General features: G+C 39.7%; 1 protein-coding gene and 1 non-coding gene across 5 annotated transcripts in view; both read left to right on the forward strand.

The window, feature by feature from the left end:
• The window catches only part of LOC124605578 (WASH complex subunit 5), a 194,399-nt gene extending 170,746 nt beyond the window's left edge, over positions 1 to 23,653 (forward strand). For all 4 annotated transcript variants that reach the window (XM_047137357.1, XM_047137356.1, XM_047137355.1 and 1 more), the window contains 3 exons: positions 1,220 to 1,446; positions 1,527 to 1,683; positions 23,041 to 23,653. In XM_047137357.1, coding sequence (XP_046993313.1) covers positions 1,220 to 1,446; positions 1,527 to 1,683; positions 23,041 to 23,191 — 535 coding nt within the window. In that variant the 3' untranslated portion in view covers positions 23,192 to 23,653. The remainder of the gene's footprint in view (positions 1 to 1,219; positions 1,447 to 1,526; positions 1,684 to 23,040) is intronic.
• Positions 2,033 to 2,107, forward strand: Trnat-ugu. The gene has a single exon. It is a non-coding gene; the product is annotated as a tRNA-Thr (tRNA).
• Positions 23,654 to 24,296: the final 643 nt, after the last annotated feature.

The following is a 24,296-nucleotide window of genomic DNA, read 5'->3' on the forward strand; positions in this document are numbered from 1 at the left end:
AATTCTATTCAATACCACCTCATTAGTTATGTGATCTGCCCATCTAATCTTCATCATTCTTCTGTAGCACCACATTTCGAAAGCTTCTATTCTCTTCTTGTCCAAACTATTTATCAGCCATGTTTCACTTCCATACATCGCTACATTCCATACAAATACTTTCAGAAATGACTTCCTGAGACTTAAATCTATACTCGATGTTAACAAATTTCTCTTCTTCAGAAACGCTTTCCTTGCCTTTGCCCCTTGTGCATGGATTGGTGTTGAAAGAGAGTGTTTATTGTCTCCCAAGCTACTTGAATGGTGTAAACTTCTGAACTTTAAACCTTCTGTATTCACACTTTCCCTTACAAAAACAGTCTAGTACAAAAAGTGGGTTAACAGATCTTTTTTGCTTGGATAAGACCAAGCAAGAAGTATATCCACACAAGCCAGTTCAGCAGTCATTTGTCGCAGCGTCCATTGTAGCTGTGACCTTTCTTTCTTTTTCTCTTTGTCTTCCAAGCACCTTCAAACCGTAACGCCAAGGAACAAGTTGTCCCACTGCGCAGGTCACGGTGCCCACTTGCCATCCTGTCTTATATGTACAGTGTAATGGGTTGAAGACATTCTTCCTAATGTGCATATCATAATATCATCTCTCCCAGTGGAATGTTCTGACAGTTACTACTAAATGTGACAATCATCTTTCATTGTCACAGAAGCATGGAAGTGGGACATATCATTTCATAAAAATTTCATATCACACTTCAACCATCATCACCATATTGAGGGTTTCCGAAAGTCAATCCCACTGCTATGGGTCTCTCCTTGCAACACATATCCAGATACTTTTGATCAGATTGTGTATGTGCCGTCCTCTTTTTTTGTTTTGTTTATTTAGTGTATTTTTTGTAAGTAAACTGTCCACTTGGGATCACTTGACAAATTCGCGTTTTTTTCTTTGTTGCTAGTACTGCTTCATGGAGTCAGTGACCTTGTGCCTTAAGCTTGAAACCCTTTATACTGTAATAAAACTCATGTGATTGTATGTACTACTCTGCAAGTCTTCTGTGACATAAGGCAAAGATAACAAGACAATGTATTTTGTCCAATACTTCGGGCTGAAGGTGAAGTGAAGGGGAAGCCTTTCATGTAGTGATGTATTAATGAACTTTATTTTTGAAACTGTAATTTTTTGTTTGAGTGATACTGAAGTTGGAGTTTGTTTCATTTTCAGAGCACTGCTATCTGAGATAGCAGCTCACTACAAGGATCCAAGCAAACCATATCCAAAAGAGAGCAATCCATTAATGTACGAACTGTCAACTTATTTAGATTGGGCAGGAATGAGTAACCCATACTCCAAGATATATATAACCACCAAAAATTTGCAGTACTTGGCATTGTTACTGTTCCTTTTTGCAATATCGCAGCTGGGAAGACTGCATTATGCTCGTAACTTAGGTAAGTTTGACAAGCCTAAAATACATTTGTTTGTCCACTTTTCTTGCTCATGTGTGACTGTATGTTTCATATCAACATAGGTACACTGATCAACAAGAAATCTCAAGAGCCCCTGGATGGCGTTCCATTTGTGGTGGGTGTGCAGACAGTGCTGCGACAGTTTCATCCAGAGATCAGAAACCAGTTTATCTTGTACGTGAGCCAGTATGTAAAATCATATGTGGAATCTGGAATAAGGTACGGAAAACCCAAAGACACACAGTTTAATGTTCTGAGCTAATAAAATTCGCTGTTCAGATACTGCCGGAATTTGTTTCAAACATTCTACAGTTCATGATAAAGGTTTTCATAAATAACAAAGTCAGTGTTGAGTAATGGCTTCCCGGCTATTTACCTTCTTGTACGAATGCACACGCTATGCCCGAACTCATATGGGACTTGGTAGATCAATCTGCCATGAGTAATGAGTGTGATGGGCAAACATCTATTAGGCACACTACGAATGTAGTGGTGTGGACGTGTTGGGAATGTGGGTCTCACGGGGAGCGTGCAAGGGATAAGTCCCTGCAGGCGCACTATCCTCTGTGCCCTCGGTGGCTCAGATGGCTAGAGCGTCTGCCATGTAAGCAGGAGATCCCGGGTTCGAGTCCCGGTCAGGGCACACATTTTCAACATGTCCCCAATGAAGTACATAAACGCCTGTTTGCAGTTAGGGTGTTCATTTAATTATCATTTCATTTCTAGCAAAGCTGCATGATCATCAATGGTAACTGTTCTTTCAGGAACAGATACTACCGTCATATATACTATAGTAAGTGTCTCTGATAATACAGAAGTAAACAATAGGAATTCAAAATGCAGGTATGGAGGTGGGGTGGGGAAGGGTAAATGGATGGTGGTTGAAGAGGGATGGGAGAGATACAGGAATATACATTGTTAAGCCAGGACTTATAAAATTAAGATGGTTAACAGTGTAATTAAGAGAAAGAGATGGGTTTGGAATCAAATATTGGGGGGGGGGGGGGGGGGGGGACATGTCTAAGGACAATAATGAGATGGAGAAATGGGTAAAGCAGTGTTAGATGTTCATATAGGCAGGGGAAGGTGTGACATTTTCTTGCTTTATTTCTTCATTGTTTGTTCTCGGCATCAACGTACTGCGTTGCTATATTGGCTGAAAAATGGGGGTGGAAATTCAACACTGACTACTTTAAGTGCTGTAGCCGACAGGTGCACATAAGCGTTTCACAGTCCTTTACTTTCAATGTTCACAACACCCCAATATACATAGTTAGTGTGGCCAGTTAACCTTGTTTAACTTCCGATAAGCCTCACTAATAGGTTGCAGGCAAACATCCACATACTGCTACAATAGTTTACTGTTGAATATCTATAAGCAGTAAAAGCCTAACCACACATTTTACAGTTCTTGAAGAGTAAAAAGGTACATATGGAACAGACACTGTCATCGTTTCAACACACGGCCTAATTGTGTTACACTTATTTCACAGTTAGGTTGATGCATTGTTGTTGATCTAACCATTATGGGTTTCTCGTCAGAAATTCGGCTGTGTACTAACTGTCTTGGGGACCAACAATCGGGCCCTTATATATCCTCACAATGATAGGCACTGAAATTACACGTTGGTTGATGTTTAATTTACAGGAATTACAATTAAAACTTAACCCATTAAATTGACTGAAAACATCGAAAAATTGTGTCTTTTCAACAGTTTCTTCTACTACAAGAATTAGGCCGAATAGTCTGTAAGCCCCATTATTTTATTTACATTTCTTACCTTGTTAGCTAGTGGAGTGCATTCTCAAAAAATATCCTTACTGCAGAGACAGGCTCCCTAACCATTAAGACCCTAACATTATTCATTATTTTATTATTTCATAATGGCTTCATTATTTAATAAATAAACATCTGCTCTGCTTGTATAATGCAAAATTAATTCTACTGAAAAACACTCCACAGTAACAAATCCTTATGCTAAGACGAACTTAACTCTCGTTATTGATCAGACAAAACTATCACTTAGAAAAACTATTGCTTAAGAGTCTAGCCTGAAGGGAAATATACATATAAAGTTTTCTTATACATTCCACACATTACTCCAGGCAACTATGTTTGAAGTTGTAATTCCTCAATGTTAGAAAAGGCTGTACCATGACACCATATACTGCCTGCACTGAATACAAACTCTTCTATTATACCACAGTTAATATTATCTGAGATGGTTTTTACTGCATATTGCCTCTGCTGCTGCACCAATACGCTGATTACTTCAGATGTTAATTTTAGTACACATATGCTGACATCTGTCATTGTCTCTTTACCTTACCTCTTTATTTGACAGAAATTCTTTAGCCATGGTACCAATTTACTTTCTTCCATCCCCTTATGACCCATTACTTATAATTAACACAACATAATATATACATACACTACAGAAACCTTTTCTAAAGTATTTCATACTAAAGTACTCTGCTGTACAACATTACAAGAAAGGCAAAGTAGAATCTCTCTGATTCACTTATAAACTACAGATTGGATAGGAGAAGAGTTTGACTGCCTCGGGATGCACGAAAAATGAGACAGACAGCTGGGGTAAGCATTATCGCCACATAATGAATCCAACACAGAATGCTGAACCCCCTACTTGCTCGTAGGTCTTACTTCTGATTCAATGCACTAGTTAAGTTCCTCCTTTCCTTTTATGGGTTAAACATTGCTACTCATACCATCATTCAACATCTCAATAGAATTAGTAATTATATCCATCTTACTGCTATCATTTACATTACCCTTACCTGGCTCTTCATCACAACCTGCTCTAGTGCGAACCAAAACTGGAGCATTATATAGTTTAAATGGTTTGATCAAGAATTAAAATCATCTCCTCCATTTCTTTTACTTGAATTTTGCCTACCATTTCCATGCCCATTCTGGCTATCCTCCACCCAACCATTCCTTGAATGTCTACTGTAATTAGTCCTGTTCATCCTATTTACCTGAAATTCTCTCCCTGATTGATTATTGTCATCAAAATTCCTCCTATGATCTTCCACTGAGGGCTTCACCCTCTCCACTTTATCAACATAATTCAAGAAATCACTAATATTACCCTTAGGGGCAGGTACTAGCAATTCTCTAACTTTCTGAGGCAACGTAGTTTCTAAACCCATATTTATTGATTCACTACCTAGTTCTTTGTCCAAATATTTGAATTTGTTTATCCAAACAGAAACCTTTCACAGTACCCTTCCTAGAGTTAAATCTCTCTCCTCCCCAAAATTCACTCAAATTTCTCTGCTGCTTCTCTTTGGACCAATATTCATCTAAAACTGCTTTATCAAAGCTTTACCATGAAGTACAGCTATAAGCTACCTCAGCTGCCCATCCATAAGCATCCCCTTTCAAAAAACTTCTCACAAATGATATTTTCTTTTTGTCATTCCATGTTTCAGCCAAATCATTAAATTCCCTAATGAAATCCAGTTGATGCACTTCTCCATATGGATCAAAATTATTAAATGTCTTACAACTAACAAAAGGAGGACAGTTTGGTACACTGCATACTCTTTGCTTTAGATTTTGTACCTCTTCCATCTTTTTCTCTACTTCAGCCAATTTTGAATCTACATTTTCATTTACTTTTACCAGTTTTTCCTCTACCACTACTGCACACTTGGTTTCTACCTCTGTTTAAAAATCATGTTTAATCTGATGGATTTGTTTCTGAAGTTTAACCCTGTTTTCAGCACAATATTTCCTGGCAGCCTTGACTTCATCTTTAAACTGTTTTGTAGAAGCCTCCACCCTCCTACTATAGTCATCATAAAGCTTCTTTCTCTCTCCTACACATTTACTACTCATCAATGTTAATTTCTCATTAGGTTATGTATTATTTTCTGTATCTTGTCATCACCATCTTTAGCTACCGCTTGTTATTTAATTCTGAAACATTAGAACTGGCTACCTGAATCTCCTTTGTAATTTCTTTCTTCATTTCCTTCTTTAAGCTAACCTTGTCAGTTCTAAAGCTATCAGGTTTCTTTTCCACCCTACTAATGTCTTCTTTCATACTATTTTCCACCCTACTAATGTCTTCTTTCATACACATACTACTCATAATTTGCCTTAACATCGCTTCCAATTTTCCATCTGCCATAGCCTGTTGCCCTTGCTGACTTTCGCTACTATATTCTTTCGCTACTATATTCTTTCGCTACTAGATTCCTCCCTCTTAACCTTAATGATTTCATCTGCTTCATTACTGTTTTTGCCCATTTCGCTCACATCACCGTACAATGTAGATGACGCTTTTATCATTCCATCTACAATAAGTCTTTCATCCTCATCATTCAAAGTTACATTCATGTCTGATTTATAACCACTAGCATTTACAGAACCAGTCCCACTTAGGTCTTTCTGTTCATTTAGCATCTTAACCTCTACAGCTTTGTTCTTAGTCACACTGTCTTTTTCGTTAACGCCACTCATTATGTATCACTTAATATAAAACAGCTTTTGCTCTGAGATTACCTCACTCTTAATCACTCTTCTTCTTCTTCTTCTTCTTCTGCTGCTGCGTTTGTCATTTCGATTCAGCGTATGCACATTTGTTGCAAGTTGTAATTTTCTCGACGAGGCGTCTTGTTTATCCCAGTCGGCTGTGCTGATTGGCTGCTCCTGTACACAATTCCATAGAACCTGCTCACTGATTGGCTGCTGTCCTTCTGTGGCCATGAAACCCAAGCACTGATTGGTTGTTGCATCTCCTTCAAATCACTGCACTGTAAACCACTCTGAAGTTCACTGTCAGAGTTTGCAAGTCCTAGTTTATTGTGCCTTATTACAATACTCCTCACCTGGGGCACCACATGTGACATTCACCTGCTTTATTTCTTAGTTGATTGTCCTCGGTGTCAATGTACTGCTTTGCTATTCTGGCTGAAAAATGGTGGTGGAAGTTCAACACTGACTACTTTAAATAATGTAGCCGACAGGTGTACATTTGCGTTTCACAGTTCTTTACTTTCAATGTTCACAACACCCCAATATACATAGTAATATGGCCAGTTAACCATTGTTTAACTTTCGATAAGCCTCTTTAATAGGTTGCAGGCAAACATCCACATACTGCTATAATAGTTTACTGTTGAACATCTACGAGCAGTGAAAGCCTAACCACACATTTCACAGTTCTTGAAGAATAAAAAAGGTACATATGGAACAGACACTGTCATTGTTTTAACACACAGCCTAATTGTGTTACACTTATATCACAGTTAAGTTGATGCATTGTTGTTGATCTAACCATTACAGGTTTCTCATCAGAAATTCGGCTGTGTACTGACTGTCTCAGGCCCAAAAATCAGGCCCTTATATATCCTCACATTAATAGGCACTGAAACTACACATTGGTTGATGTTTAATTTACAGAAATTACAATTAAAACTTAACTTATTAAATTGACTGAATACATTGAAAAATTGTATCTTTTTAACAGTTTCTTCTACTGCAAGAGCCAAGCTGAATTATTTGTTTAAATGATTAAATTAACAGATCTCATTATGCAAACAATACTTTTGACAAAACTGTTAATTACTTTGGAATTAATTAAGGGCTGGCTTTGCGAAAATGTTTTCGAGTAGAACCAAATAGATATTTTAAGAATATTATTTATTTATTTATGCATTTATTTTACCTGGAGAAATTAGGACTTTCAGGACCTCTCTTACACCTAACCAGGCATACTCAGATTGAAAGAATTTCAGTTAGTACAGAACATTATGGACATATCACGTTTTATACAGTATTAATGTTAAAGGGGAAAAAAAGAGATTATAACAGTAGTACAAGGATAATTATAACAATCAAAAAAATAATTATAACAATCAATAATAATAATAATAATAATAATAATAATAATAATAGCAATAGTAATGACTATGTATATGAAAGTAAACATATTTTATGAATGTCAGTGCTATTGCTAGTTGGGAATTTTCTCATTATGTTCTTGCAACTTTTGAGTTATTCACATCGAGCAGAGACATAAGATGATAGAATGGGTGAAACAGATATAGAAGAGGTAGCTAGGTTAGAGGAAGAGAAATAGAATGGTAAAATTCAAAGCTATGATGGAGAGGAGGAGGAGAGAGATGAGAGGGGCACAACAATGGTGGCTATACCATCCCTAATATGTAAATTCTGATTTCCCTCTTGAATGTGTTGAGTGGTTCAGGATAAGACGCAGATCACAGGGGAACGCATTCCATAGTCATTGGCTGAGATGGAGAATGACACGGAGAAAGATTTTGTGTTATGTAAAGGTACAGCCAAGATGTTAGATGTATCCAATCTGGTATTGCGGTTGTGGAATGATGATAGATGTTTAATGTGAGAAGATAAGTGTTGGGGGCACCAGTGGCTAAGAAATCGATGAAGTAAGCACATCGTGTGGAGATTGCGTACCTTATGTGGGCGTATCCAACCTAGCTGGGAGTATGAAGGACTGATATGATCATACAACCGTATATTGCACACGTATCTAACGCAGGCATTCATCACTAGCTCGAGGTATCTCGAATTTTCTCTATTTGTGCCATGTTGAACTACATCACAATAGTAAAGATTAGGCAAGACTAGTGTTTGGACTAATTTTTGTTTAACATGGGTTGGAAATATTTTTCTAAATTTTTGGATTGCATGTAGGGAGGAGAGCGATTTCCGGCAAGCTGTTGCTAACTGCCTATTGGCTTCTGTCTCGGGTTCTTCGGCCGACGTTCATCTAATGATTTTTCTGATGTTTCGCCAGCACGAGTGGCTGGCATTGTCAAAGCTTCACCCTCCATTGACGGTGGTGAACTGGAGCTGAGCTCGTGGCCGCAGACTATATGCACCTGGCGCGCCAACGTCCGAGGGCTTCTCCGCGGTCATTTCCGGTGCGGTTCTCCTCTTGCTACCTGCGACGGTCGTTCGCTGCAGTACGGGAAGCCAGGATCCGTTTACCTTAAGGCTTTCCTCTTTCTTGTTGAAACCGTTCGCGTGTTTTTGTATTTCTACAGCTTCTCTGAACAAGCACGTGTGAGAGTGCTTCTCTACAGTCAGAACTTCCGTGTTGGCGAATTTTATTGTGGTCGGTCTCATTCAGTGCATGCTGTGCCACGGCTGATTTCTCCAGCTGCCCAACCTGAAATGTCGCTTATGCTCTTTGATCCTGGTGTTAATTGATCGTCCAGTCATTCTGACATAAACTTTTCCACGTGCGCATGGTATGCGGTATATTCCCGACATTGCAAGTGGGTCTCTTTTCTCCTTCGCTGATATAAGACACTCTTTGATCTTCCTTGTCGGTTTGAAAATCGTCTTTACGCCATGTTTGCGCAATATACGGCCGATTCTGTCCATCATTCTGGGAGTGTATGGCAGAAAGGCCGTACCCGACATTTCTTTTTCTGGTTCCTTACTTCGCTGAGTGTTTGGCTCTGTTACACTTCTAATGTAATTTGTGGAGTACCCATTGCTCCTCAGAACAGTTTCCAGGTGTTGCATTTCTCGTTTGAGGTGTTGCAGCTCACATATTCATCCTGCTCTCGTTATGAGCGTACTAATCATGCCTCTTTTCTGGCTCGGGTGGTGGTTTGATAGTTTGTGCAGGTATCGGTCCATGTGTGTCGGTTTTCGATACACGCTGTGTCCCAGGTTTTCGCCATCCCTTGTGACCAGCACATCTAGAAATGGCAGTTTCTTGTCCTTTTCTACTTCCATGGTAAATGTTATGTTGGCATAGAGGCTGTTCAAGTGTCTTAGGAAGTCACCGAGCTGTTCTTCACCATGGCTCCACAGCACGAAAGTATCATTGACGTACCTGTACCACACCGTAGGTTTGCAAGTCACCGAGTCCAGTGCCTGTGCTTCAAATTGTTCCATGAAGAAGTTGGCCACCACTGGACTGAGAGGACTACCCATGGCGACACCTTCCAGCTGTTCGTAGAAATCGCCATTCCACGTGAAATAGCTCGTGGTGAGACATGCATGGAAGAGCTTTTTGATGTCTTGCGGGAACATGGAACCGATGTGCTCCAGAGCGTCACTGAGTGGCACTTTCGTAAATTATGAAACAACATCAAAGCTGACCAGGAAGTCGTTTGGTGCAAGTTTCAGTTTCTTCAGCTTCTCAATGAAATGTCCTGAGTCCTTAATGTATGTGTCGGTCTTCCCCACGTGTGGCTGGAGCAGAGAGGCCAAGTGTTTTGCCAGTTTATACGTTGGTGAGCCAGGAGTGCTAACAGTCGGTCTCAGTGGAACGTTGTTCTTATGGATCTTGGGTAATCCATACAGCCGAGGTGGTAGGGCTTCTGTGTTGCGCAGGTTTCTCTGTATGTCCGCCGGCAGAGAAGACGCCTTGATTAATCAATTCGTATTCTGAGTGATATGCTGCGTCAGATCTACGCTTAGTTTTTGTTACGTCATCGGATGTAATAGGCCTCGGATCTTTTGCTCATAATCTTCGGTCTTCATTACGACGGTCGCATTCCCCTTATCGGCAGGCAGTACCAATATACTCTTGTCGGCGTTTAGATTCTTAATGCCTTGTACCTCTTCTTTCTTCAGGTTGCAAGCTGGTGGTTTTGCTCAGTGCAGTATCCGGGCTGTTTCAGTGCGTATTTCATCTGCCCTTTCACAAGGAAGGGTCTGAATGGCTGCTTCGGTGTTGGCAATGATGTCCTCCATAGGTATAGTTCTCGGGATGATAGCAAAATTCCCTTCTTTTTGAAGAACAGACACTTTCTCTTCGGTCAATTGTCGTTCAGTGAGGTTGACCACTGTGTGCGACACGTCAGGAATCGCCTTGTCGGTTTGCTTCCGGCATCTTTCAAACTTTTTCTGCCACTCGGTGCAGCGCTCGAGTTCGTTCTGCATGCTCCTGTGAGTGATGCTGTCGATCTTGTCCCAGTCTTCTCGATGCATTCTGCTACTTAGTTGATAGAAAATGTCCAGAAGTTCCTCATCCGTTCTTGCCGTGTTGTATGTATTCACTCACGAAGAAAACCTCATTCCATAGACAACTGGGACAAGATCGACAGCATCACTCACAGGAGCGTGCAGAACGAACTCGAGCGCTGCACCGAGCGGCAGAAAATGTATGAAAGATGCCGGAAGCAGACCGACAAGGCGATTCCCGACATGTCACTCACAGTGGTCAATCTCACTGAATGACAATTGACCGAAGATGAAGTGTCTGTTCTTCAAAAAGGAGGGAATTTCGCTATCATCCCGAGAACTATACCTATGGAGGACATCATTGCCAACATCGAAGCAGCCATTCAGACCCTCCCTTGTGAAAGGGCAGAGGAAATACGCACTGAAACAGCCAGGATAGTGCGCCGAGCAAAACCACCAGCTTGCAACCTGAAGAAAGAAGAGGTACAAGCCATTAAGAATCTCAATGCCAACAAGAGTATATTGGTACTGCCTGCCGATAAGGGGAATGCGACCGTCGTAATGAAGACCGAAGATTATGAGCAAAAGATCTGAGACCTACTAGATCGACGACGTACCGAAAACTAAGCGCAGATCTGACGCAGCGTATCGCTTGGAATACAAATCGATTAATCAAGGTGTCTTCTCTGCCGGCGGACATACAGAGAAACCTGCGCAACACAGAAGCCCTACCACCTCGGCTGTATGGATTACCCAAGATCCATAAGAACAACGTTCCCCTGAGACAGATCATTAGCGCTCCTGGCTCACCAACATATAAACTGGCAAAACACTTGGCCTCTCTGCTCCAGCCACACGTGGGGAAGACCGACACATACATTAAGGACTCGGGACATTTCATTGAGAAGCTGAAGAAACTGAAACTTGCACCAAACGACATCCTGGTCAGCTTTGATGTTGTTTCATAATTTACGAAAGTGCCACTCAGTGACGCTCTGGAGCACATCGGTTCCATGTTCCCGCAAGACATCAAAAAGCTCTTCCATGCATGTCTCACCACGAGCTATTTCACGTGGAATGGCGATTTCTACGAACAGCTGGAAGGCGTCGCCATGGGTAGTCCTCTCAGTCCAGTGGTGGCCAACTTCTTCATGGAACAATTTGAAGCACAGGCACTGGACTCGGTGACTTGCAAACCTAAGGTGTGGTACAGGTACGTCGATGATACTTTTGTGGTGTGGAGCTATGGTGAAGAACAGCTCGGTGACTTCCTAAGACACTTGAACAGCCTCCATGCCAACATAACATTTACCATGGAAGTAGAAAAGGACAAGAAACTGCCATTTCTAGATGTGCTGGTCACAAGGGATGGCGAAAACCTGGGACACAGCGTGTATCGAAAACCGACACACATGGACCGATACCTGCACAAACTGTCAAACCACCACCCGAGCCAGAAAAGAGGCATGATTAGTACGCTCATAACGAGAGCAGGATGAATATGTGAGCTGCAACACCTCAAACGAGAAATGCAACACCTGGAAACTGTTCTGAGGAGCAATGGGTACTCCACAAATTACATTAGAAGTGTAACAGAGCCAAACACTTGGCGAAGTAAGGAACCAGAAAAAGAAATGTCTGGTACGGCCTTTCTGCCATACATTCCCAGAGTGACGGACAGAATCGGCCGTATATTGCGCAAACATGGCGTAAAGACGATTTTCAAACCGACAAGGAAGATCAAAGAGTGTCTTATATCGGCGAAGGAGAAAAGAGACCCACTTGAATGTCGGAAATATACCGCATACCATGCACATGCGGAAAAGTTTATGTCGGAATGACTGGACGATCAATTAACACCAGGATCAAAGAGCATAAGTGACATTTCAGGTTGGGCAGCTGGAGAAATTGGCCGAGGCAGAGCATGCACTGAATGAGACCGCCCACAATAAAATTCGCCGACACGGAAGTTCTGACTGTAGAGAAGCACTATCACACGTGCTTGTTCAGAGAAGCTGTAGGTATACAAAAACACGCGAACGGTTTCAACAAGAAAGAGGAAAGCCTTAAGGTAAACGGATCCTGGCTTCCCGTACTGCAGCGAACGACCGTCGCAGGTAGCAAGAGTAGAACCGCACCAGAAATGACCGCGGAGAAGCCCTCGGACGTTGGCGCGCCAGGTACATATAGTCTGCGGTCGCGAGCTCGGCTCCAGTTTACCACCAGGAATGGAGGGTGAAGCTTTGACAATGCCAGCCACTCGTGCTGGGGAAACGTCAGAAAAATCATTAGATGAACGTCGGCCAAAGAACCCAAGACAGAAGCCAATAGGCAGTTTGTCAACAAGTGGCCACGAAAGCCTTAAGAATTTTGTAATCTGTGACTGTTTGTTCTTCCCAGTTTAGGTGTTCATCCAAGATTATTCCAAGGTCTTTTACTGTTTTTTGGTATGGTGGTTGGGTACCATTGAGGAGATTTGAGGGACTGTTTTGTGAAAGTACCAGGTGCTTAACTTTGGATGAGATATAAGAATGAGCCGGGATTTCCTTGAGGTTTAGTTTCAGACCTAGGTTCTGTGTCCATCGAGAAACAAGGCAAAGATCTGCGTTCATACTCGCTACTGCGTCAGCAATGTTCTTGGGGCTTGCACTTACGTACAGTTGGATGTCGTCGGCATATAGATGGTAGTTGCAGGAGTGAATCACTGAAGAAATGTCATTAATGTACAGTGAGAAGAGTAATGGACCAAGGACGGAGCCTTGGGGAACTCCAGAGTGCACGTTTTTCCATGATGACTTTTCCGACCCACAAATGACTTGTTGACTTCTGTTTTTGAGGTTGCTGTCGAACCAGTGTATTGCACTGTTTGAGAAATTCACCCATTTCATTTTAATTAGTAATAATTCAAAGTCAACTGTATCAAAAGCCTTGCTAAAGTCAAGCAGTGTTAGGATGCTAACTTCACATCTGTCCATAGCATGTTTAATGTCATCAGTTACTTTGATTAATGCAGTTGCTGTGCTATGGTGCTTTCAGAAGCCTGACTGATATTTGTCGTGGATGTTATGAGTTTTGAGGTAATCCGTCAGCTGTTCATGGGTGGTGCATTCTAGGGCTTTAGATATTGCAGATAGTGTGCTGATTGGCCTGTAGTCACCTGGCAACTTTAGGTTGTCAGTCTTGAGTGTAGGTTGAATTAAACTTTGCTTCCACTCAGTAGGATATGTACTACTGACTTGGGTGTAGGTTGAATTAAACTTTGCTTCCACTCAGTAGGCTATGTACTACTGACAAGAGACAGGTTGAAGACGCCTGTGATAACTGGAATAGTAGTGTCTACAACATTCTTAATCATGCCAATGCTCACTCCATCATTTCCTACTGCCTCGGAAGAGATTCTCATAATTGCCTTGTGTACTCTGCCTGCAGTTACATGTTTTACGAAAAACTTGTCTTTCGAGAGACGAGAGATTGATATCTTGGTGCTGGTAATTTGTCGCTGCATGACAGTTTACAGCTGTTGAGAAGAAATTGTTTATATATTATTAATTGTTCCTCCAAATGTTTATAATTAGTACAGAATTTATATTCATTTATATGTCAACAATAGAATTTAAGTTACTAAACAATTACTGATTTCACCCTATAACAAAAGATGCTAACTGGGAATAGTCAAAACAAATTAGAAAATGAATTACACACATAAAACTAAGCACAAAATTATATCTGGTGTTATATTCTTTAATACTTATCTGGTGTTATATTCTTTAATACTGAGGGCCAAACTTCCTATTTTATGAAAACACAGATTATACTCACATTTGTTAATGGTAATTAGTTAAAAGTGAGAAGACGGGGAAGTAAAAATATCCCAGCTTGCTTCATCACAAAGGGGAGGGAGGTCTGAATAAAATTATATTTGATTAAATGTTGAATCAGGAAAAATCAGAAAGTGAGTGAAGAAGTGGGAGAATGTTGGGGTGGTGGTGGGTTGGGGGGAGGGGGGGGGGGGGCGCAAGAGTGGTTGGAGGCTTAAAGTGGGTGGGGTGGGGTGGGGGGTAAGGGGTTGTGTGTGTGTGTGTGTGTGTGTGTGTGTGTCTCAAGAGACTGTGATATATAACAACAAACATTGAGGAACAGGAAGGGGGGGGGGGAGGGGGGGGGAGCTGGGTGGTGAACATCGTTAATAAGATATGATAAACATTATTCACTGGTGTATACAGTTGTGTTAAAGTACAGTTCTGTCATTAGGTGTTTGCCATTAAGGCTCTATTATCCCATGTCATACTGTTATAATGCATTTAAATGTTTCTGTTGAATATCACAGTTGCCATACATAACCTATTTTTGCCATGTATTTCAGGTGCTCAAATGGTGACTAAATTGCAACATATTGATGTGAATCCTTGTGGCACAAAAATGAAAGAAATGTTCTGTTATAATTCTTTATCTCAAAAGCCCCAAATACAACAAATTCTTTTACTCACAGCAAATGTTGTAATGTAATCTGTTTCTAATGTACTGTGCCTGTTGACTTGAATCATAGCTACAATATTTAGCTATTATGCTACTTGTTACAGTAAGAAACAGTAAGAGACATTTTACTTATATGTTGCCCATAGTTTTCCCAAAACAGTAGATGTGACAAAGGTGGTATTATCTAATGTACACTGTTAAAAAAAAATTCATGTAAATGAAGTGTAAGAACATTGTATATATTGGATGCTGCATTGTAGCTTGTGTGTACAAGTGCATTTATTTTTATTGCTTCTGTCGGTGGCAAAATGAACATTAAATCTTCTTTAAGTCACACCGTATATACAATGTTTAACACTTATGTTCATTGCCAATAAGACATGGTGTACATGTGTACAGATATATTACTGCTTAGTTACTGTATTTACTCGAATCTAAGCTGCACTTTTTTCCGATTTTTGAAATCCAAAAAACCGCCTGCGGCTTAGAATCGAGTGCAACGTAAGAGGAAGTTCTGAAAAATGTTAGTAGGTGCCGCTACAACTAACTTCTGCCATCGAATATATGTAGCACTACACAGGCATGCTTTGCAGTCACAAAGGTGAATAATGGCGCCAAACCTCTGCGCCAGTAAATAATTTTTTTTAAAAAAAGGTGGAAAACGAGCTTTTTTTCTCCGCCCCGAGTTTCGACCACTGCATTTTCATACATTATCCAATGAAGTAAATACAAATTCCGTATTGTTCATCTTCGAATGTAGCAGTCTTTCAATGTACTACGAAAATCCGACTGGCAAGACTATTTGGGATGTTTGTCAATATGGCCAACTCTACGTTCTGAATTTTTTCCTACCTGTGAGAAGATATGGTTGCTAATAGTAACTTTTATGAATTGTGAATCATATGCAGTATTCTCTTCATCATAAGAATAATACGAATATAAACATTTTACCATGTATTGTTTTGTGTTTGCTGCTATCTCATTTAAATCCTGTCTGCCTAATAAACTACGACACTAGATGAGACAACAGCAAACGCGGAAGAATGTACATATCATGTCATGTTCATATTCGTATTACACTTATGCCTAATAGTGATACAGTCAGAAATAAAGCACGGCAATTGACTAGATTTTTAAATCTAAGATGACTCTAATTTCTGTGCAGAATGTTATGTACTAAAGAGGCGTGTGCAAAGATTTTCAAACGGAGAAAAACTTTCGCTAAACTCTCGTTCAGATCATCATCTACCATACGCAGTCTATTATCTGGTTCTTGTTGATCCTCTCTTTTTAAAAAAAAAAAAAAAAAAAAAAAAAAAAAAAAAAAAAAAAAAAAAAAAGCGGCTGTAGCACGCACAACAGTAAGCCATGCCGCGAGCGGCGACAGACCGTAAACACTCATTATCAGAATGCGGCAAACAATGCATGACACAGTACAATGCGTTTTCAGCTTAGAGTGACGTAAACACCTATAACAAAGAGAACGGCAGTTAACAGATCAAAGAAAAATAAGCAATCAATTCAATCCAGATGAAGCACGTGAAAAAGGAAGGGTACCGGTACCCGTATAAATATGGACGGAGCGCCTGACGCATAGCAATGGCTACCTGGTAAAGCGTAACTACTAAACTTACGACTCGAACCACACTACTGTATCTGTATCGTCATTCATTCGACCTAAATTGTGTCTCATATTACAATGGACCAACTTTGTTTCTGCCCTTGAATTTCGAGTCTCAAATTTCAGGTACGGCTTAGATTCGAGTGCGGTTTACATTCGAGTAAGTACGGTACACCAGAATAATTTTATTTGGGTGCTTTTTACCTACTAAGGAGCAATTACTCCAGACTATGGAATTTATAATGCATTGCTACATTCCTGCAGGCATATCGCAGCTGTTATATACTTTTTAATGTGTTACATATGCATGGACCTTGCCGCTGGTGGGGAGGCTTGCGTGCCTCTGCAATACAGATGGCCGTACCGTAGGTGCAACCACAACAGAGGGGTATCTGTTGAGAGGCCAGACAATTGTGTGGTTCCTGAAGAGGGGCAGCAGCCTTTTTAGTAGTTGCAGGGGCAAGAGTCTGGATGATTGACTGATCTGGCCTTGTAACTCTAACCGAAACAGCCTTGCTGTGCTGGTACTGTGAACGGCTGAAAGCAAGGGGAAACTACAGCCGTAATTTTTCCTGAGGGCATGCAGCTTTACTGTATGGTTAAATGATGAAGGCGTCCTCTTGGGTAAAATATTCCGGAGGTAAAATAGTCCCTCATTCGGATCTCTGGGCGGGGACTACTCAGGAGGACGTCATTATCAGGAGAAAGAAAACTGGCCTTCTACAGATAGGAGTGTGGAATTCAGATCCCTTAATCGGGCAGGTAGGTTAGAAAATTTAGGGAATTAGTGAAGTTAAGTGGCAGGAGGAACAACACTTTTGGTCAGGTGAATACAGGGTTATAAATACAAAATCAAATAGGGGTAATGCAGGAGTAGGTTTAATAATGAATAAAAAAATAGGAGTGCGGGTAAGTTACTACAAAAAGCATAGTGAACGCATTATTGTGGCCAAGATAGACACGAAGCCCATGCCTACTACAGTAGTACAAGTTTGTGCCATTTAGCTCTGCAGATGAAGAAATTGATGAAATGTATGATGAGGTAAAAGAAATTATTCAGGTAGTGAAGGGAGATGAAAATTTAATAGTCATGGGTGACTGGAATTCGAGAGTAGGAAAAGGCAGAGAAGGAAACATAGTAGGTGAATATGGGTTGGGGGTAAGAAATGAAAGAGGAAGCCGTCTGGTAGAATTTTGCACAGAGCATAACTTAATCATAGCTAACACTTGGTTCAAGAATCATAAAAGAAGGTTGTATACGTGGAAGAATCCTGGAGATACTAGAAGGTATCAGATAGATTATATAATGGTAAGACGGAGATATAAGAACCAGGTTTTAAATTGTAAGACATTTCTGGGGGCAGATGTGGACTCTGACCACAATCTATTGGTTATGAACTTAGATTAAAACTGAAGAAACTGCAAAAATGTGGGAATTTAAGGAGATGGGACCTGGATAAACTGACTAAAACAGAGGTTGTAGAGAGTTTCAGGGAGACCATAAGGGAACAATTGACAGGAATGGGGGAAAGAAATACAGTAGAAGAAGAATGGGTAGCTCTGAGGGATGAAGTAGTGAAGGCAGCAGACGATCAAGTAGATAAAAAGCCGAGGGCTAGTAGAAATCCTTGAGTAACAGAAGCAATGTTGAATTTAATTGATGACAGGAGAAAATATAAAATTGCAGTAAATGAAGCAGGCAAAAAGGAATACAAACGTTTCAAAAATGAGATCGACAGGAAGTGCAAAATGACTAAGCAGGGATGGCTAGAGGACAAATGTAAGGATGTAGAGGCTTATCTCACTAGGGATAAGATAGATACTGCCTACAGGAAAATTAAAGAGACCTTTGGAGAAAAGAGAACCACTTGTATGAATATCAAGAGCTCAGATGGAAACCCAGTTCTAAGCAAAGAAGGGAAAGCAGAAAGGTGGAAGGAGTATATAGAAGGTCTATACAAGGGTGACGTACTTGTGGACAATATTATGGAAATGGAAGAGGGTGTAGAAGAAGATGAAATGGAAGATACGATACTGCCTGAAGAGTTTGACAGAGCAATGAAAGACCTGAGTCGAAACTAGGCCTTGGGAGTAGACAACATTCCATTGGAACTACTGACGGCCTTGGGAGAGCCAGTCCTGACAAAACTCTACCATATGGTGAGCAAGAAGAATATAATAATTCCAATCCCAAAGAAAGCAGGAGTTGACAGATGTGAAAATTACCGAACTATCGGTTTAATAAGTCACAGCTGCAAAATACTAACGCGAATTCGTTACAGGTAAATGGAAAAACTGGTAGAAGCCGACCTCGGGAAAGATCAGTTTGGATTCTGTAGAAATGTTGGAACACGTAAGGCAATACTGACCCTATGACTTATCTTAGAAAATAGATTGAGGAAGCGCAAACCTACGTTTGTAGCATTTGTAGCTTTTGACAATGTTGACTGGAATACTCTCTTTCAAATTCTAAAGCTGGCGGGGGTAAAATACAGGGAGCGAAAGGCTATTTACAATTTGTACAGAAACCAGATGGCAGTTATAAGAGTCGAGGGGCACGAAAGGGAAGCAGCGGTTGGGTAGGGAGTGAGACAGGGTTGTAGCCTCTCCCCGATGTTATTCAATCTCTATATTGAGCAAGCAGTAAAGGAAACAAAAGAAAAATCGGAGTTGGTATTAAAATCGATGGAGAATAAATAAAAACATTGGGGTTCGCCGATGACATTGTAATTCTGTCAGAGACAGCAAAGGACTTGGAAGAGCAGTTGAACGGAATGGGAACATCAACAAAAGCAAAACAAGGATAATGGGATGTAGTCAAATTGAGTCGGGTGATGCTGAGGGAATTAGATTAGGAAATGAGACACTTAAAGTAGTAAAGGAGTTTTGCTATTTGTGGATCAAAATAAATGATGATGGTCAAAGTAGAGAGGATATAAAATGTAGACTGGCAATGGCAAGGAAAGCGTTTCTGAAGAAGAGAAATTTGTTAACATTGAGTATAGATTTAAGTGTCAGGAAGTCATTTCTAAAGGTGTGTAGCCATGTATGGAAGTGAAACATGAACGATAAATAGTTTGAACAAGAAGAGAGTAGAAGCTTTCAAAATGTGGTGCTACAGAAGAATGCTAAAGATTAGATGGGTAGATCACATAACTAATGCGGAGGTATTGAATAGAATTGGGGAGAAGAGGAGTTTGTGGCACAACTTGACAAGAAGAAGGGACCGGTTGGTAGGACATGTTCTGAGGCATCATGGGATCACAAATTTAGCATTGGAGGGCAGCGGGGAGGGTAAAAATCATAGAGGGAGACGAAGAGATGAGAGATGAATATACTAAGCAGATTCAGAAGGATGTAGGTTGCAGTAAGTACTGGGAGATGTAGAAGCTTGCACAGGATAGAGTAGCATGGAGAGCTGCATCAAACCAGTCTCAGGACTGAAGACCACAACAAGAACAACAACAACATGGACAACATGCATGCTTGGATGCTGCACTGTTGTGATGCAGTTAGAGTCCCTTATTCTCTATTGCTATTTATCCCCCCCTCCCCTGTCCCCCATTTGCCCCCTGCCTTTGCTACTCCCAAAACATTTTCCACCCCTCCAGCTCACTATTTTTCTTACGTTCACTACGCAAACATGCAATAAGTTTTGTATATATTGCCTCTAAGTCAAGTCATAGTTAACTTAATGGCTGGAAATTTTGCAATCTCCCTGTAATTAGTAATCATCCTTGCAATAAATAAGTTCTGTATCTGTTGTGATTAAGATAGTTGCACACTTATGCTAATCAATTTATGCTGTGTAACTCAAAAGTAGCTTTCATTAGGTGCTTTTTCCTACTAAGGAGCAGCTACTCTGTTTTATGCAAGTGTAATGCACTTTTACATGTCAATAAGCATATTATGATTACTATATGTTTTCCTACTTTTACTATATTTCATAAATACGGCACTGTGACTGCAGTCTCATGTTTTCTATCCACCTCGGACCCCCAACCCATTCCACACCCAACCCCCTCCAAAATGCCTACCGCCCCTGTTTCTGGTGTGTCTCCCATTCTCTCACCCCCTGCCAGCATTACTAAATGTGCCTAATCTAATGGATCACTATCCTTCCCTACCCAGCCCCTTTCTCCCTCCCTGTTCCTCAGTGCTTTGTTTGACGTTACATATATCACTCTCTTTTGTCATCCCCCAACTTTGAGCCTTCAACCACTTGCCTGTGGGTAGGTCCATTGAAGTTTCTTGCCCCCTGCCCCCAACCCACTCCCCCAACTTTCTCCCACCTCTTTACTCTCATTCTGATTTCTCCTGATTCAGCATTTAATCAAATATGCACTCTCATCCCTACTGTCATTTTGTTCAGCCCTCCCTCCCCATCCCCTGCATTTATGCACCTCTAACACTGCTTTTCACACTTCTACATCTCACTATTGTCTTTGACATTGCCCCTACCCCCATTCCTCACCCCCCCCCCCCTCCATATTTGATTCCAAACCCATCTCTTTCTCTTAATTACACAGTTAACCGTCTTAATTTTGTAAGTCTTGGTTAAATGAGGTATATTCCTGTATCTCTCCCATCCCTCTTCAGCCACCATCCATTTACCCTCCCCCACCCCTGCATTTTTAATTTCTGTTGTTAACTTTTGTATTATCACTGACAATTACTATATTCTTATATGTGATTTACTGTCTTTGTATTTTACTTCATTTTGTTCCTTTTAGACTTAAGTTTCTCATCCAACTTAAATAGGTTCACTTACAGTTGTTGATGATCTGATGTACTGATGTTTATTGCTAAGCAGGTGGTGCACATTGCCTCCCCAAAGATAATTATATATAGTCTGAAGATATTTTACATTGATAGTCATGTATCTATGACACTTTGTCATTTTAGTATTGAGGTGTTCTATTACTCATACTCTTTGATTTCTTTATCATTACATTTCAAGGACGTGTGCTCACCTTTTATTTACCAACGTAAGCCTGTGTTTACTAAATATATCATGCTCCCACAATTATTTACTGATCTCTTACAAGATGGTGATTTTGCATCAGGTATTTCATGAGGAGCCAATATTTTTCTTAATAGACATTTTACATTTTTTGAAATTTTTGCTTTTAGTAAATACTTGAAAATGGCATAAAAGTCCGAAATGTGGGCTGTATTGAAATAAACAATAAAACAGTCAAATGACAGTGTGTTCCTTTAAAAAACAAATTGTATTTATTTAATGAAAAATCTGGTGTGCTCTTCGGTAGCACTGGTCAGGTGCTGTCAATGCAAATTTTTTGTTTTGATCTTTCAAGGCATTTGAAAGCTGGTCACTCTTTAATAACTAAAGTAGAGCTATATCTTTCAGTGTCTGTAGCTAACGAACTATTCCACTTACATAGTGGATCTTTAAACATGATTTCAAAAATTGTTTTCTCATAATTGTTGAAGCAGTTATTAAATTTAAGTAAAGAGCTGTAGATATTTACTCCCAGCCAAGCCAAAATGACTAACCAGGCAAGTCTCTCAAACATCAAAATACATTCAGGTATATCATTTGATGGAAAAAAATTGGGTCTTAATCTCTAAATGTACATTAAGCTTTATCGACTTTGTTTTGCATAATTAGAAATTATTCCCTGTAACCATAACATAAATGTCAAAGTCAAAATGGAGGTATTGGCTGACATCAACCACTGTCCCTCCTAGAAGGTTTCAGTTTTGCAAAGCAGTACTTAATGTTTATTTATTATTTGTTGTGAGACACCAGCATACAGTAGTATGCATAGTGGTCCTACGTGTATTGAAACCTCCAAACTATTTAGTCATTCACTCAGAAACCAACATGAGATCCCCCCCCCCTCCCCCTCTAGGTCCTTGTAACACTCCTATAGAATACACTAGTATTCAGTGAAGTATGTCAATTTGTAGCCCATGGTCATACTACTACTTCTGATAATATTTCTCTTTATGAATCAAAAGTAATCTATCAATTACTTACTGTATTTCATGAATTACTAAAATGATAGAAATTAATTAATAGTTAAAATAGGAATGAAAACTCGGAGTGGAAAACAAGCAATTTCAAGACCTTGTAAAGAGTAAAAAAGAAGTTTACATTTATATACCACATATTTATAACTAACAAATAATTTTAAGTGTTAATTTTGAAGTACTCTGTGACATTTAGTGCCCAATCTAATTAAGTTAGGCAGCAAAATGCAGTGGAGAATTTGAATATTGTCAGTGTGCATGTTTATTTGAGCAAGTTAGTGATGGATGAATGATTATTGGAGATGGGTATCCTTAATTTAAATTATGCTTTGACTTGCTCTTAGCACTTGTAATAAGAGGCAAAGCATGTTTCCCAAAATTTGATTGTGAACTGTCAGCGCCATTAATGTAATTATTTACTTCTACAGTTTATTTTATTTACCGTACTTAATGGGCCACAAAAACAACCTAGTCTGTGCTTAAGGATACAAATATAAATTAATTTCAAACAAAATATTTCATTTTTGTTGTTTGCTTGCAGCTCAAAATCGCCCGAGTTTTCTGCTGAAGCTGCAACAGGGCTGCACTTCCTGGAAATGCTTGTCCATTACTCGGGCTTGCCACGAAATACCTTGGCAGACCACATACCTGAGCCTGTCCTCGATCAGTACCAGTCACTTGTCAGTGCATAATTGACAGACAGTGTCTGTCTGTAATTCCATAGTCTGTGACAGTTTTTCTTAAATCTTCTTAAATTTTTGGGTATTTATTGTAAATTGTGATTTACTGTTGTAATGCCCAATTTCTTGCTTTTGTAATAGCAGAACACAAAGCTTTGTAATGGACTGATTATATTTATCTATTATTATACTATCCTTTTGTTGTTATTTAAAGTGTGTTAAATCTTATTCTGAAAGGACATATCTTTTTTGTATGTTGTTTTTGTTACAGAAAATGTTAGCATTGTGTTATTTTACAGTAAATTGTAAGAAGCTTCATTCTCTGTTTTTGTGCTATGTTTATAGAGTGCTGATTTGGTTAATATGTTAGTAACCAAGATTCCTGCTGTTAGCTGTAGTGTTTTGTTGTATGTTGCTAACAGGGCAGAAAAAAATAGATATAAAAATACAATGAGGCAGCTTGCAAACTTGCAAGATTCTATAAGTATTGGTTATTAGTCTACACCAATAGGAAAAAATGTTATAGATCAGTAAGACATATGCAGTCTATCACACACCTAATTTTTTTCTGAAGCCCGACACGTGTATTTAGGCACAGGTCAATAATATGAAGCTCAGAAGGCAGAGGGCCATTACAAAAATGCAGTTCCATTTTGTTTAGCTATGGCATTATTTCCATTAATGACTACTGCTAGTTCTTTAAAATTGCTGTTATCTGCAAGACACCAACATTAAAGTAAGTTAATTCCCATAGGAACATAATTATCCATTTATTTGTTTGTTTATTTATTTATTTACTGTCCCTGGCATCACGTGGTGTACAATGCACAAAGATATAGGACATGGTTTACAGTAACAGTGTGGCAATTGTTTGAGTTTTTATAAGACATAATACAAACAGTATTAAAATTAAATAATTTCACATGTATAAGCTTACATGTATGGTGGCATAAAAAAATCATCAAAAAACTAAAAACAGATAGAGGACAGTTTTAAGTGTGTGATTGAATTAAATTTTTTAGAAGAGATAATACAAACAGTATTAATGTTAAATGATGCCATTAAATATTGTCAAAAAGCTAAACACACATAGGGGACAGTTTACATGTATGATTGC

This window comes from Schistocerca americana, chromosome 3 (genome assembly GCF_021461395.2).
Source record: "Schistocerca americana isolate TAMUIC-IGC-003095 chromosome 3, iqSchAmer2.1, whole genome shotgun sequence".
NCBI lineage: Eukaryota > Metazoa > Arthropoda > Insecta > Orthoptera > Acrididae > Schistocerca > Schistocerca americana.